We start from the raw sequence: 13,199 nt of genomic DNA on the forward strand, positions 1-13,199 counted from the left end.
ACACACTCTTCACATTGGTGGGGTAAAAAAGTGACATTTACTAGGCAAATTTCCGAGTTCAGTTCGCAAAAATTTACATAATTAAACTTACGTTACACGACATTCACATGAGGAGGTGGCAAAAACCCAGTAAGAACAAATGCGGTTGACCGCATGACTCTAGGTGGTGTAGTTTTTTTATTATAATTCAATGACACGTTTTCTGGGACACCCTGTATGCTAACCCGAAGAAAAGGACCGACTCGATAGAAAGATGCGAAGGCCAGGCGAGCTCAATTTTTTCTGGCTGCGTAAACGCTTACATGATTTGATCTTAGGATCGAGATATTTTGAATGTATGCGATTGCTACCGTTAGATCCTGCTTTAGATGCTTAGACTGCTGCTATACCACCAAGAACATCCTAACACTTTGTTTTTCGTTAGTTATACTTCTGATGCTAGAGGTAACAGCACTGTGTGTGTTATATAGTAATTATTGTATGGGTGCCGTTGTTATTTTTACTTGTCATTGTTATCTTTGTTTTGTTGCTGTTGACTGCTGGGTAAGCTAACCAACCGTTATGACTTAGACGGGCCCGATTTTCTACAGGTCGTTTGTATCACATACAGGTAGATTAAGACTGAGATGTGCTGACAAGGGTTATCCTCTCAATGTGAAACTAGATGAAGAGTAAACGTATGATAAACTTGAGTATCTTCCTTTTTACTGATTCTTCCTTCTTGATGAGCGTCTCTGTGCTAAATACTTTCGACGCCATACGAAAACTGCGGATTAACAGTTTCTCTCCCAGTTCATTTCCTCCCTATACCAGCCACGTGTACTTGTAACCTCATGCACGTAACTCTTGACGTAATACTCCGGCTGTTTGAAGCAGATGCCTCACGAAATCGCCATTTTCAGATAAACAATATATATTTTTACAAGTTCCTGTTTCGTCCATCCCGCCCGCCCCACCCTACGCGATATCTCACTCGCAGCACGGCCACCGGATGGCGTCATGTGCTCCGTTCAGTCGAGACCCGGTGCCACGACAACCGGCACAAACTCACAAAAGGAAGAGAGGCGGGTCCGATGTGAACACGACGCTCACACTGAGCAACGCGCTCACGAAGAGTCAGGGCTCACTGTAATTTGCATCCATTCCGATATGCCATGACACTTTTACGACTCGCATCAGTCCTTATTTTGCTCTCTTCAGCAACATTACGGTCGAGCTGTCAAGTCGTCGGACGGGCTGATCGAATACGATCCGAAAGTCTTCGACGAATATCTCCTCGTGTCCCCTACTTCCTTGTCCTGGCACCTGATGATGACACACTGCCTTATTCTCTTAAGAAGGTTCTTCCTGCAGTTCTAGTTGCGGTATCGAGGACCAAGATAAACGTTGTCGTTCATTACTACGATACCAACTGTTCTTCGACGACGGGACCTCTGTCAGTGTTCGACTACTACATATCTGGTCAAGTTGATGTGTTCTTCGGCCCCTCTTGTCCATACGTTCTGGCACCTGTGATTCGCTATGCTTCCGAGTGGGGAATACCAGTTCTCACGGCTGCAGGACAAAACGATCACTTTGACAGCAAGTCGGCCTACTACAGGTTGTTGACCAGGATGAACGGATCGTTTTCCAGCTTGGGGCAAGTTTTCGTCGAAGTGATGAGACAGTTTGACTGGACGGTTGTGGCGTTCCTCTTCCACCAGTTCAGAGAAAACTCCAAGGGCCACACAGAGTGCTATTTCTCTTTGTCATCGGTATTCACAGCCCTTGGAAAGAACGCGACACATCACTCGTTCGATGAAAATGAGGACGTCGTGGATATTCCGGATCTTCTCCGGAAGATATCCAAGAAAGCAAGGAGTGAGTCTTGAGGTTCCTATATTGCCTCATTATTCCTATGCCTTTAGAACAGCTAAATTGTTACTTGGAATCAGTTGCTAGACGAGATTGCGCTCAAGAGGTAAAACAATACTTGGGGCGACGTAAACTTCGTTTTCAAGTGTCGTGTCACGCTCGTACAAGAAGTTTAATCGTGCGTGTCAAAATGTTGCTTACGATATTTTTTTAGCTACTCCTACTTATTTACGAATCACATAATACATTTAGTGCATGTACCGTTTGTTTGGTAGACGGGCAGGCGCAAGAGGGTATCTTAGAAATACTTGGCTACGGGTGTCATGCCGGGATGCTCGACCTTGTAAGAAGAGCTCTAGGCTTGTTTTCCATTTTCTCAGACAACATTGCACGTCAGCGAAAACACGCGAGGAAGTTCGTGAAAAAAGGCTCAGACATAATTAGAAATGACTGCTCACCGACGGTTTATCTTATTATTAATGAGCACAAACCGCTAGTAAATATGGTAGGTTAATAGGATGAAACATACGAACCAGGCGCAAGAAGAACCGGCCTCGCGCTTCTGCAACGAACGGGAATAACACAGTCCTTCTTTGCATAATTGGCAGACCAGAGCCGGCTGAGAAATTAGACGGACTTACTGTGCAACAGGTGCAGTGAGGCTTCGTTCGTGCCAGGTTTTGCTGTCGCTTTTCTACTCCCTCACATAGTAGCGTTACTGGATCAACGTCGTAAGTCCACGCAGAGGGTGCTACCAACGTTTCCTTTAGGGAAATCTTGTTTGCCTAGTACACGTGGCACATCACACTTTGCTGAGGGTCCCTGGGGCCGTTTAGATGAAAAAATACGCAAGTCGCACGTTTGATCTAATCATTTCTGTAATGGTCCTCGTCATGCAGATATTGCCGTTTTCACTGGGGTGTGACGCGACTGCGAGGAAGCACATGTGCATTATTATTGTCGAAACTATGAAAAGAACCTAAAAGCAATGTGCAAGTGAGAACGCGTATGCTTTGCGTTGGTGGTACATCCCTGAGGTTGGCGAAAAGAAAGACGAACAGAACGCAGTTTCTTTGTCTTGTGCTGTTCTTTTCTGTGTTTTTTTTTTTTTTTTCAGTTCTCTTCCCCGAATTCGGGGATATGGTGCAAACGTCAAATATAAAGTGAGGTTATGATATGCGTTTGACGTCCTTCCGTAAACTTTGCGTAAGCTTACTCTTGAGTACAGAAGCGGTACAACGGTTGGGGGTAAAAGGGAGGGAGCAAGACGTGAAGACGTTAATCTCGACAGATGAAGACGGGCTACTCCTGTCATGAGGGGTATTCAGTTCCGTGCATGCCTTACCGATGTCTGTGCCTGTAAGTTGGTGTTCTTTGTCCAGTTGCTCGCCTTGCCACCTGTCTAGTAAAGTAGAAGAAAGTTTCGATCATTATTTTGCGACTTGTAACATGTTTTCCTCCGTTTTGCGGTTGCTCAGTGAACCCGTGTAGGACTTTTAAATATATAGTTCAGAAATCTCTAAATTGGGCTTGCTAGCGCGCTCTTCTAAACGCACCGCGGCCTCGATTCCATATAGATTCGAACACGCATCCACCCTCTCCACAATTTTCTTCGCATCTTTCCCACTCCCTAGCAAAATCACGGCAAAGCAGCAACACCGAAGTGGAGTCTAATTTTAAAGTGTAACCTAAATCACAGAGGCTCAATGAACGCAATTATGAACAAACTTTAAAAACTTCATCACTGACTGGTACCCCTTTACTCTTCCCCTTAATGGTGCTGGATTTGTCGAATTTGTACCGATTCAGCCTCCGCAATTTACGTCCGCTTCTAAAATTGCCGCCATCTTCTGTTGGTGAATCTGCGTGAGGGTGGCATATGTAACGGAAAACATGTAAATTAAAATATGGAGACGGCGGACGTTCGTCCTCATGCTCTGGTGGAGTCTTGGAGGTCTCGGATGGTCTTGTTCACGAGTGCTAACGAGTTCATAACCGCTTGATGTAAACAATCGCAGATCAGAACGATATTCAGAGAGGTGAGCCATCCAGTTTCGCTACGCTCACTAACTATTCCCCAACCACCGTTCTTTCCAACACCTTGGTGTTCAGACCATAGTTGCAATTGCGTAGGATTACATAGCCATTCAGAGCTACGCAAGTAAAATCACTAGCCAATGCTAGCACCTGGAACAGACAGCCGATTAACCGTACCAATGTGCAGAAGACAATGCACCGCCTTATTATAGGTAATCTATTATACCACGAAAAGTGCTACAACATGCAAGGCCGCAGACTCCACTTGCAAAAACGGCATCCCCGTAGCTTTGATACCTTTTTTATAAAACATCTCTAACGGATACAAATGAACACCCTGAATACATTGGCCACAATGCCGTAATCATAATTCCACTGTAATAGCTGCATGCTGGCAATTGTTGCAATTACAGACACTCCGCTCTTCCATTCGTTTAACCACGCCCGTTACAGTTCGTCAAATATGTGGCAAGCTGGCTGACATCAGCTTGCGCAATCTTATCGCCATATGCTCAAATAATAAGATGCGGAGCTCCGTATTACCGAGATGATAGAGATGATAGAGTTGACAGAGTTGAGCTGACAGGAACGAGAGCCATTTCCACGGTGGTTTCGCTCGATATTTGGTTGGATGGCTATGAAAGGAGAAGAAAGAAAAATATGAGGATGTTGACTCAAACCCTGCGTTAGGCCGGCGACCCCAGGGTCCTGTTGACCGATGGTCGGTGTGCAATTTCTACGCTGTTTTCTTCAAAAGTAGAGGTACTCCGGTGGAAGGTAAAGTTACCGTGCAATGATATAAGGAAAGTTTACCTTTTCAAGTACTCATCGTGAAGAAGACTAGAAAAAAATACCAAAATCAATGAGTAAGTTAATGCGGGTAAGGCAGTTTATAGCAGTACTACCCTCATTGCCAGTGGTTGGGACCGCTATTTTGTGGGTTCGGCTCGAGCTTGGGTTGTGGTATATCGGTTCTGCTCAGGTTTGGGTCCAGAGCTGAAAAAATAAAGGTTCGAACTGCTTTGGACCGGTTCAAAGCGGTTCACCCAAGATAACAACTTTCATGTGCTGATATTACAAAGCAAACGTGATTGAGGGGATTTCAGGCAAAAGTAAGATAGCAGAATGGGCGAAAATCCTCGTTGAATACCATTTTATTTTTATAGACCGTAAAACGAGCACGTACGTTGAAATATTCAATTGAAATGCACGTGCACTATCATGCAGCTATCATTGCGGCGAACACTGTCTCTAGCTGTGGGCCAGCGATGCATAATCAAGTTCCTTGTGAAAGTGAACATCAAAGTGAGATTTTGCAAAGATTACAGGTACAGTATGGGAAACAAACGATGTCAAGGGAAGAGTGTACGAGCGGTGCAGGCAGTTTTGCGAAGGACGGCATATGGTGACGAATGAACCACATGGACACGTTCGTTCGACTACACTCACCACCAGTGAAGATCTCATGCGCTGAGCAAAGCCATCCTCGAGAACCGGCGAGTAACAGTTCAGGACATCGCAGTCCTGCGTAATATTAGCGTCGGCAGCGTGGAGACAACTGTTCTCGAGCAGCTTAGGTGAGCAGATAATGGACCAGTACCCATAACGTGCAACATAATACATTTACACAATGTAAAAACATTTCTGAAGTCCTTAACTATTCAAATGTAACTTTTGTATGGCATCATTATCATGCATTGGATCATTTCGAAGACAAAGCACAAAGTTGAAAGTCGAGCTAACTTATACGGTGGTTTCGGCGCAATATCATCGGGCGCGGCCATGACGCACTCACAGTGCTGCATGGGGGTAAGAAACTAAGGAGATGCCCTAAGCGCCTCTCCCAATGCAAGCGAGCGTGCTGTGACCCGCGCATGGCATTGTGGTTAGTTGCCCACACACGTGACCCATAAACGTCACGGCAAGACGTCATAAAACATGGCGTTCTCCATGTCCGCGGCGTATCTTACCTGAATACAGAGACGAGCTGCGGCCGAATAACTTGTTTCCGCTTTCATAACATATTTGGAGTTCGAAGTTATCACACCCGTTGAAACACAAGATAGATCATCTCAGTGTGGAAGCAATGGATCACTAAATCGCTAGAAGATGTACGTACGTCATCGTGACATTGCCTGGCTTCTCTTCTGTTTTGCTATTTTGCTGCGATTTATCACGCGGCAAATGTTGAAACAACCAATAACCTCCAAAGTATTGTGCGAATGGACTCCTGGAAGGTAAGGCGTTTGCTGAAGATGAAGTTTGCTAAACTTCAAAGCCTCCGCGCAGACCGCCATAACGCCGAAACATGTGGGGATCACGTGACCGGGCAACTAGATGGGCGTGGTATTGCCAGGAGCGACCGCTAGAGGGGTCCCACGGCCTTCCGATCTTTTAGCCCTCTCCTTACTTTCTTACCTCCATGCAGTGCTGTAATGGCGACCGGCTGACGTCAGGCAAAATAGCTCCTTTCGAGGGAAGTGCGGTATTGGTTGCGGCGCATATCAGTGGGCGCGGCAATGACGCCCCCACACTGCCGTAATGGTTACAGTGCATATCAGTGGGCGCGGTCATGACGCCCCCACAGTGCTGTAATGGCAACCAGGTGACGTGAAGCAAGATGGCTGCTCTCCAGGAAACTGCCGTATAGCCAGGTTGTGCCGAGCCGCTTGCCAAGCATAGCGATCTGTTATTTTTTCCGCAGTTCATGAAGGAGAATACTTCGCACCGAAGAATATACTGGTTTTTATAGAAGTGTGAAATGAATATAAGGTTTTGCATTACACCCCAGTGTCATCATTTATGTTGCAAATGAAGGCAGCATGTAAGTACGAGGACCGATCGAAACGTATCCAGAACGGAAAAAAAGTGAAAAACTTCCAAATTTGAAACTTAGCCACAATCGAGGTAGTCTCCTTAGGGGACTACACATTTAGGCCAGCGCTGTTTCCGCTGTTCCAAACATTTTGAAAACGTCTTCTTTGGAAGCAGCGAAAGCTGTCTCATAACATGTTTCTCTATGTGACGCTTTTCTTTCTCCAAAAATCAAAATGCTGTTGAAAGAAACAGTACTTTAGGACGTTCGATAGATCCAAACAAATTACCAACGCTTCTGAAATTCTTGGATGATACTAAGCTTTACAATCCTTGGCATAAACCTCATCATGTATAGTGCCGGCTATTACTCGACGTACATATTAATACATGTATTCTCGGATGCACACAAGGTGAAGGACATGCATGGGAAGCAGTGGCGTATCTAGGGTGTGGCAGGTGTGGACAGGTGCCACGGGCGCCAGGTGAACAGGGGCGCCATTATGTGGTCGGATGTGAATGTGCCAGGTCGGGCACTCAACCTGGCACATTCATAAATGATCTAAAGCACCCGCCATTAGGGAGGTCGTAGTGTGAAACCTAGTGCGGACCACACGAAAACGCATCCCCAAGGACATCATGTTAACCATGTTGCCATGGGCGCAGGTAGCTCTAGATACGCCACTGATGGGAAGGCGCGACAGCTTGCGTTTACCCTGAGCAGCCTGCAAATTTGACCGTGGCCGACAACTAGCAAATAGAGAGATTAAGACAATATGGCAGGCTTCCTGCTGCTAGTCTATTCTGACGCTTTAAAAAGGAAGATCAGGCAGTCAGTTCATGTTGGCGGAGTTATTTTAACACTTTATTACTTGTAAACAGCGTAAACCCAGCGTAACAGGTTATAACGCGTGACAGATCACTCTTAATATTTTTACTTTGCAGCGAAATTGGGGTACAAGGGTTAGGGCCTGGGGCTGGTTTCGGGGTTGGGAAATAATAATCAATTCAGTGATGTGCTATACTTTCTCAGTACTTGTCCTTTACTTGAAGTACATTTCTAGTTATGTACTTTGTGCTGCACTTTAAGTCATTTTCTTAGTGCTTTCCCATCAAGCACTCAAGTACCCAAATGGACATGCAAAGACAAACAATGGGAAATATCAAGTAAGTTTTGTGACTAGCAGTAGTATATTTGAACAAGAAAAATGGATTACTGTTATTTTTCGTAGTACACCACAGATGCACGGAAGACGTCCCCCTTAAATCGGCAAGTAAATATACTTTCCACTAGCACAACTAGCGCAAACTTCTGATGAGACATTCTCATCTATTCCACTTCATATTCATGAGAAAGCACGAACAAGCTAGCCTTCAGAACTATGCAAGAAATGCTTCCATTGGCATTGAGCCAATCGAAACATAATCATTTTATAAGATTTTGTCACTAACGAACGATGTCACGTGGCGCTATGCACACGTTGCAATGTACTTGAGTACTTTAAACTACTTTCCCAGTACTTTATGCTTTACTTTCAGTACATTTACGGTATGGTGCTTTGTACTGTACTTCAGGTACCATTGACGTGACGCCTAGTGCTTTGTACGTTGCATTAGGTACAATATGGGGGTACTCTGCGCACCACCGCCACAGTTCGTACAAGCAACAGTGATCCGTTTTCTCGAGAATGATTTGCTGCTCCTGGTGGCTATGTAGCTGTTTTTATTTATTTATTTTTAGACCCAGGGTTGTGGGCAAGGAATGTGATTTTGCCGCATTACTTGACGAGCATTGCAAAGTTAGTGGGGATTTAAAAAAAATATTTAATTTTATAAACATTATAAGTTCAGCTGGGGCTAAAATTGTGACGTAATAGTCTACTGAGGGCTTATGCTACAGAATAGATAAATTTCCTTAGATTGCACGTGTGCTGCTTTACACCGCCTTTAAAGGTATTGTAAACCAGCAGGCATACAATTTTATATTGTTGGCTCATTTGACAGCCTGGGTGCTCAGTACACAAACGCCACCAATTTCGTTCAAATCCACCCCATAGTTCTTTTTAGAATATTAACTTTCAATATTACGGGCAACTCTGTGTCTATGACCCGACACGAACTCCGCAGTTCCCGCCATGCAGGGCCGCTGGCATAAACATGCAAGTAACAATGGAGCGTACAGCGACATCTGTGGACCGCTACCATCACCACATCGGCTTGACGGTCGTAGTGCATTTTTGCATAGGTGGCTTTCATGGTGAGCTGGCAGGCTGTTACTCATTAACACGATGTACCAATGTTCTTGCATTTTGAGAGACAGCAACCTCTTTTCAACGAACTTTTAAAAGAAAGTTCATGAAGCCGGCTACTTAGCCTACGACTTAGCTGATAGAGGGTTGGGGACATGTAACTCTGTTGCTCGACGAATAGGCGATTGTTTCGCACCGCGTCCTTTCACCGCAATTTCGGAAGTGATTAAAAAATATTTAGAATTCTCTGTCGCACATAAAATTTGCGCTGTGGGTTTCTTTCGGCATAAGCTTTCAATATTAACAGCTTGCCTGCTGCTTTACAGTACCTTTAAGTATTGCAGTCATACAGAGACCAGTGAAATATATCGCATTAACCCAAGGTCTACGAGCTGTTGCTGAGTTCCTCTCCAGCACTCGACTAATGGACGAACTCTAAAAGGTCAACTTTCCATCATCATCACTTTCTCATCCCTTCCACAAGCGCAACGGGGCAGTTTACTGCAATAACGGCGGTGAATGACCCATCACATCATCATCCCGTTTATGTGTGTGTGTGTGTGTTTGTGTGAAATACAGTTTCTTCCATCTTCTAGTTCATATTTTCACTTGTGAAAGTCATCAGTTCCTGGAGACGCTGGATACAAATCCGCTAAATATACGCGCCACCCAAACGAATGACTGTGATTTTCGAGTTTCCAGGGCATGAAGGTGCGCAATTCACTCCCAGGCCTCGACACTTCGTGTACCACCGCCACACCCAACGGGCTTCTGCTCTATAGGCGTAAAAATCAATAGACCCGACAACACGGCAAAGACACACAAAACAAAAAGTAAGAAAGTTTTGTACGTGAAAGCCTCGTAAATGATTGGAGACTACATGGAGTCGTGCAGGGTTGGGAGAATGGCCTATAGTACTGCAGCAAGATTGTATGGTGGGGGCGGGGGATATGTTTATTACGAAAAAAAAGAAAGGAAAGGGTTGAATGGCTTCCTTTTGATGTCAATCAATTGAGCCTGACATACTTGTCTGTCCGAAGTGCGTAGATGTCAGTCTATAACGACGTACCGAATATTCACGACCGCACCGCAGTTGGAGCATAAGACTTTGTCGGTGTATCCGAGCCTGTGTTTGAATTTTGGAGTGAACATGCAACGTTATAAGGCGAAGTTCGTGCGAAAGGGGCAATGGAACGCGAAAAACGAACTCAAACAGAAAGTGACACAGTGAAATCTGCCTGTCCGTCATGTCCCGCATTCATGGCTGCAGAGCGAATGATTGCAAATTAGTGATTGCATCGTCAACGACAAAAATGTAAAAAAGAAAGAAAGAAAAAGAACAGTAGCCGTGCAACTTTTGGTACTCGCAGCTGAAATACAGCGACAGCTCTGTCCTTACGCGTTGTCGACATATATGTTAACGCGATTCTTTCTCTGTGTTTGGGATTTCTTCGCATATAACATCTTAATATTTGGAAATTATCTCATACAAATGTAGTGCAACTGGAACCCTGTTCGGATGTTAGGAATCTCTCCAATCTTTTCTGAATGAGTTCGTATTGCAAGTACACAAGACGAACCTTCTCTAAGGACATTCCTCGGCGGAGTCATCCTGGCCAACGGCTCTCCGTTTTATGCTTTCCACTCCCGCCACCTGCATCACCACACGTCACGTGATCCCCAACGTAGTAAAATGCCACCTTCGCAGCGCGCGTCATCCGTGACTCACGGCGCCGCGATATCTGTAACACACGGAGCACACACGCTATCCGATGCTTAACTCCCGCACATACACTGTCGATGTAAAAATGTCAAACATGTCCTCCTGTCATCTTTCGTTAATAAGTGGATACGGCTGTCTGGCACTGATGGGCAACTGCCCTCCCGCTCTGTCAACCATTTCATTCTCTCTTATGCCATATAACCAGTGATGGCCAGTAGTTAACCACATGTAGTTAAACTACTAGTTAAACTACCAGATTGTAGTTAAAAAGTAGTTATCAACTACTTGCAGAAATGTAGTGGCAACTACTGGTTAAACTACTATTTCAAGTAGTTAACTACAGTAGTTAGGTTACTAAAGGCGCAAACTATACTTCCGATTTTGCCGCAAGCTTTAATGCACGATTGTGGTTCCGACTTTTACCTTGAGCTACTTGTTTGATGAGAACGGAGGTGCAGAGCAATAGTGTCGTGCATCTGTACTAAATCGTCACTTTTAATGCTTGTCCAGCAGTGTTGCGGATTTAACGAGTCAAATCGAATTTAAATCAAATCCATGTTTTTCGGAACACCGCAAATCAAATCCAAATCAAGTCCGGATTTAAACTTGAGGCGACAAATCAAATCATTTTAAATCCGGATTTGTTTTTGGTGTGCTAAATCAAATCCGGTTTTAAATCAGGATTCATCAAATCCGTCAACGAATCCGGGGGCTAAAGTTCCCGAAATAACTGTAGCATGCAGCTGACCATGTCCACAAGGTCGTACGATTACTGCATGCATTCGCTGGATAAGACCGTGACATGGTATAAACACCTACAAATCTCACCTGCAGCGAAGAGTATGAACAGCCAACATAGCGATGCCAACGTCGACACCGACATTTTATTTTCGCGTGGATATCGGAGTAACATATTTGTCAAATACGCTTACTCGGCACATATGATAAAGCCAACTGCCGGGAATTATGTTGTGTTAAATGTGACGGCTACGTGCTGCACACCGCAATTGTGTTATAACAAACTCCGCCCAACACGCGTAAGCAGTCTTATTCTCTCAGGTACTTGTTTAGAAAGACCAGCTGCTCCAATGTAGCTGGCTGCAGCTTGTTTCTTTTCGCGGTCTTGATCAGGCTGGCTGCAGACAGCACTCGTTCAACTGCTCCAGAACTTGCAGGTACTGCAAATACATGTTTCGCTACTTCCGAAAGCAGCGGGTAGCGGGCCACTGCGGACATCCAATAGCAGAAATGGGAAACAACATCATCCTTTACTGTACACTCGCTTAAACAGAGGACTATTCCGTCGTTCGTTCCTGCGGTACGAGCTCTGCGGTGGCACCAAGTTGACCATAAGCAAGACACTATGAAAAAGGGCAACCAACATTCACATTCCTATTCCTGGACACAATGACCTGATACGGCTGGTTCTCATGTGGACATTTCGGGAAGAAGTCCCGAAATGTCCACATGCAATCTCTGGGACACCAGAACGCGACATCAGTCGCAGTTCCGAGAACAAATAAAACAGACAAAATACGTGTATGGTAGTCCTTTTCTCGAACGTACATTGCCTGAGCTCAGTGCACCAGTGGTGTACTTTCTCCAATGCGTTCCATTTCTAAGAAATTATAGAAAGCTGTGATACCGTTGTGAATTAGACATCGAACTACCCATGTGATTATGTGTGAGAGTATTGCATGACGTACCTTTAGTGCTCGGAAGGGAAGATCGCTATACGCCTTCGAGGTGGTCTGTCTGACCAGACAAACCAGCTCTTGAACTTGAAGCAGTCTACAAATAGTGTCCGCAGACGCAATCAAAAAATCATGGGATTTCTTTTTAAACGAAACATAACTTTTGGCGGGTCATTGGGAACCAAGATGCCGGGATGCAAGGCAAGCCATCTCAAATCCAAACATTTTTTAAACCTTCTCATCATTAAGAGTTGCATTGCATCCTGTGTAAACATATGTGAAATGCAATTCAGCCAAATGTCTTGTAAAAACGTAATTACAGAGACGGCCTCAGATACGACTGACAAGGAATCTGCCCGCTCGTCAACGTCAAATTTCGCAGCAGTCAAAATCCAACCATTTTCCTTCAGGAGCTTGACCAAATACACATCCAATTCCGTCGAAAAAAAATGTGATTCAATCCAAATCCAAATCATCTGCCAAAATTGTGATTCAATCCAAATCCAAATAATCTATCAAAAATATGATTCAATCCAAATCCAAATCGTTGCCATATTTTCCTCGTAAATCAAATCCCAAATCAAATCCACGAGCCCTTTGATGGATTTAAATCAAATCCCCGGATTTAAATCCGCAACACTGTTGTCCAGTGAAGCCTCATTTGCTGTGAAATAATTATGCAACTTAGTTTATCGCGTAGGCACAGAAAGAATCCCGCCGCAAGCTTTGTATTTGACGATCGTAGCAGTGGCTTGAGCCAAAGTTTGTCATGGCTTGTGATTCATATTTAGGTGTCCAAGAACACTACAAGGGATTGGTGTTGATGGA

General features: G+C 44.6%; 1 protein-coding gene across 1 annotated transcript in view; it reads left to right on the top strand.

Moving 5' to 3' along the window:
* The first annotated feature begins 1,109 nt into the window (after positions 1–1,109).
* LOC135386026 (atrial natriuretic peptide receptor 1-like) overlaps positions 1,110–13,199 on the top strand; it is a 299,570-nt gene continuing 287,480 nt past the window's right edge. Inside the window, exon 1 of the mRNA XM_064615737.1 lies at positions 1,110–1,860. Coding sequence (XP_064471807.1) covers positions 1,155–1,860 — 706 coding nt within the window. The 5' untranslated portion in view covers positions 1,110–1,154. The remainder of the gene's footprint in view (positions 1,861–13,199) is intronic.

This window comes from Ornithodoros turicata, chromosome 2 (genome assembly GCF_037126465.1).
Source record: "Ornithodoros turicata isolate Travis chromosome 2, ASM3712646v1, whole genome shotgun sequence".
Classification (NCBI taxonomy): Eukaryota; Metazoa; Arthropoda; class Arachnida; order Ixodida; family Argasidae; genus Ornithodoros; species Ornithodoros turicata.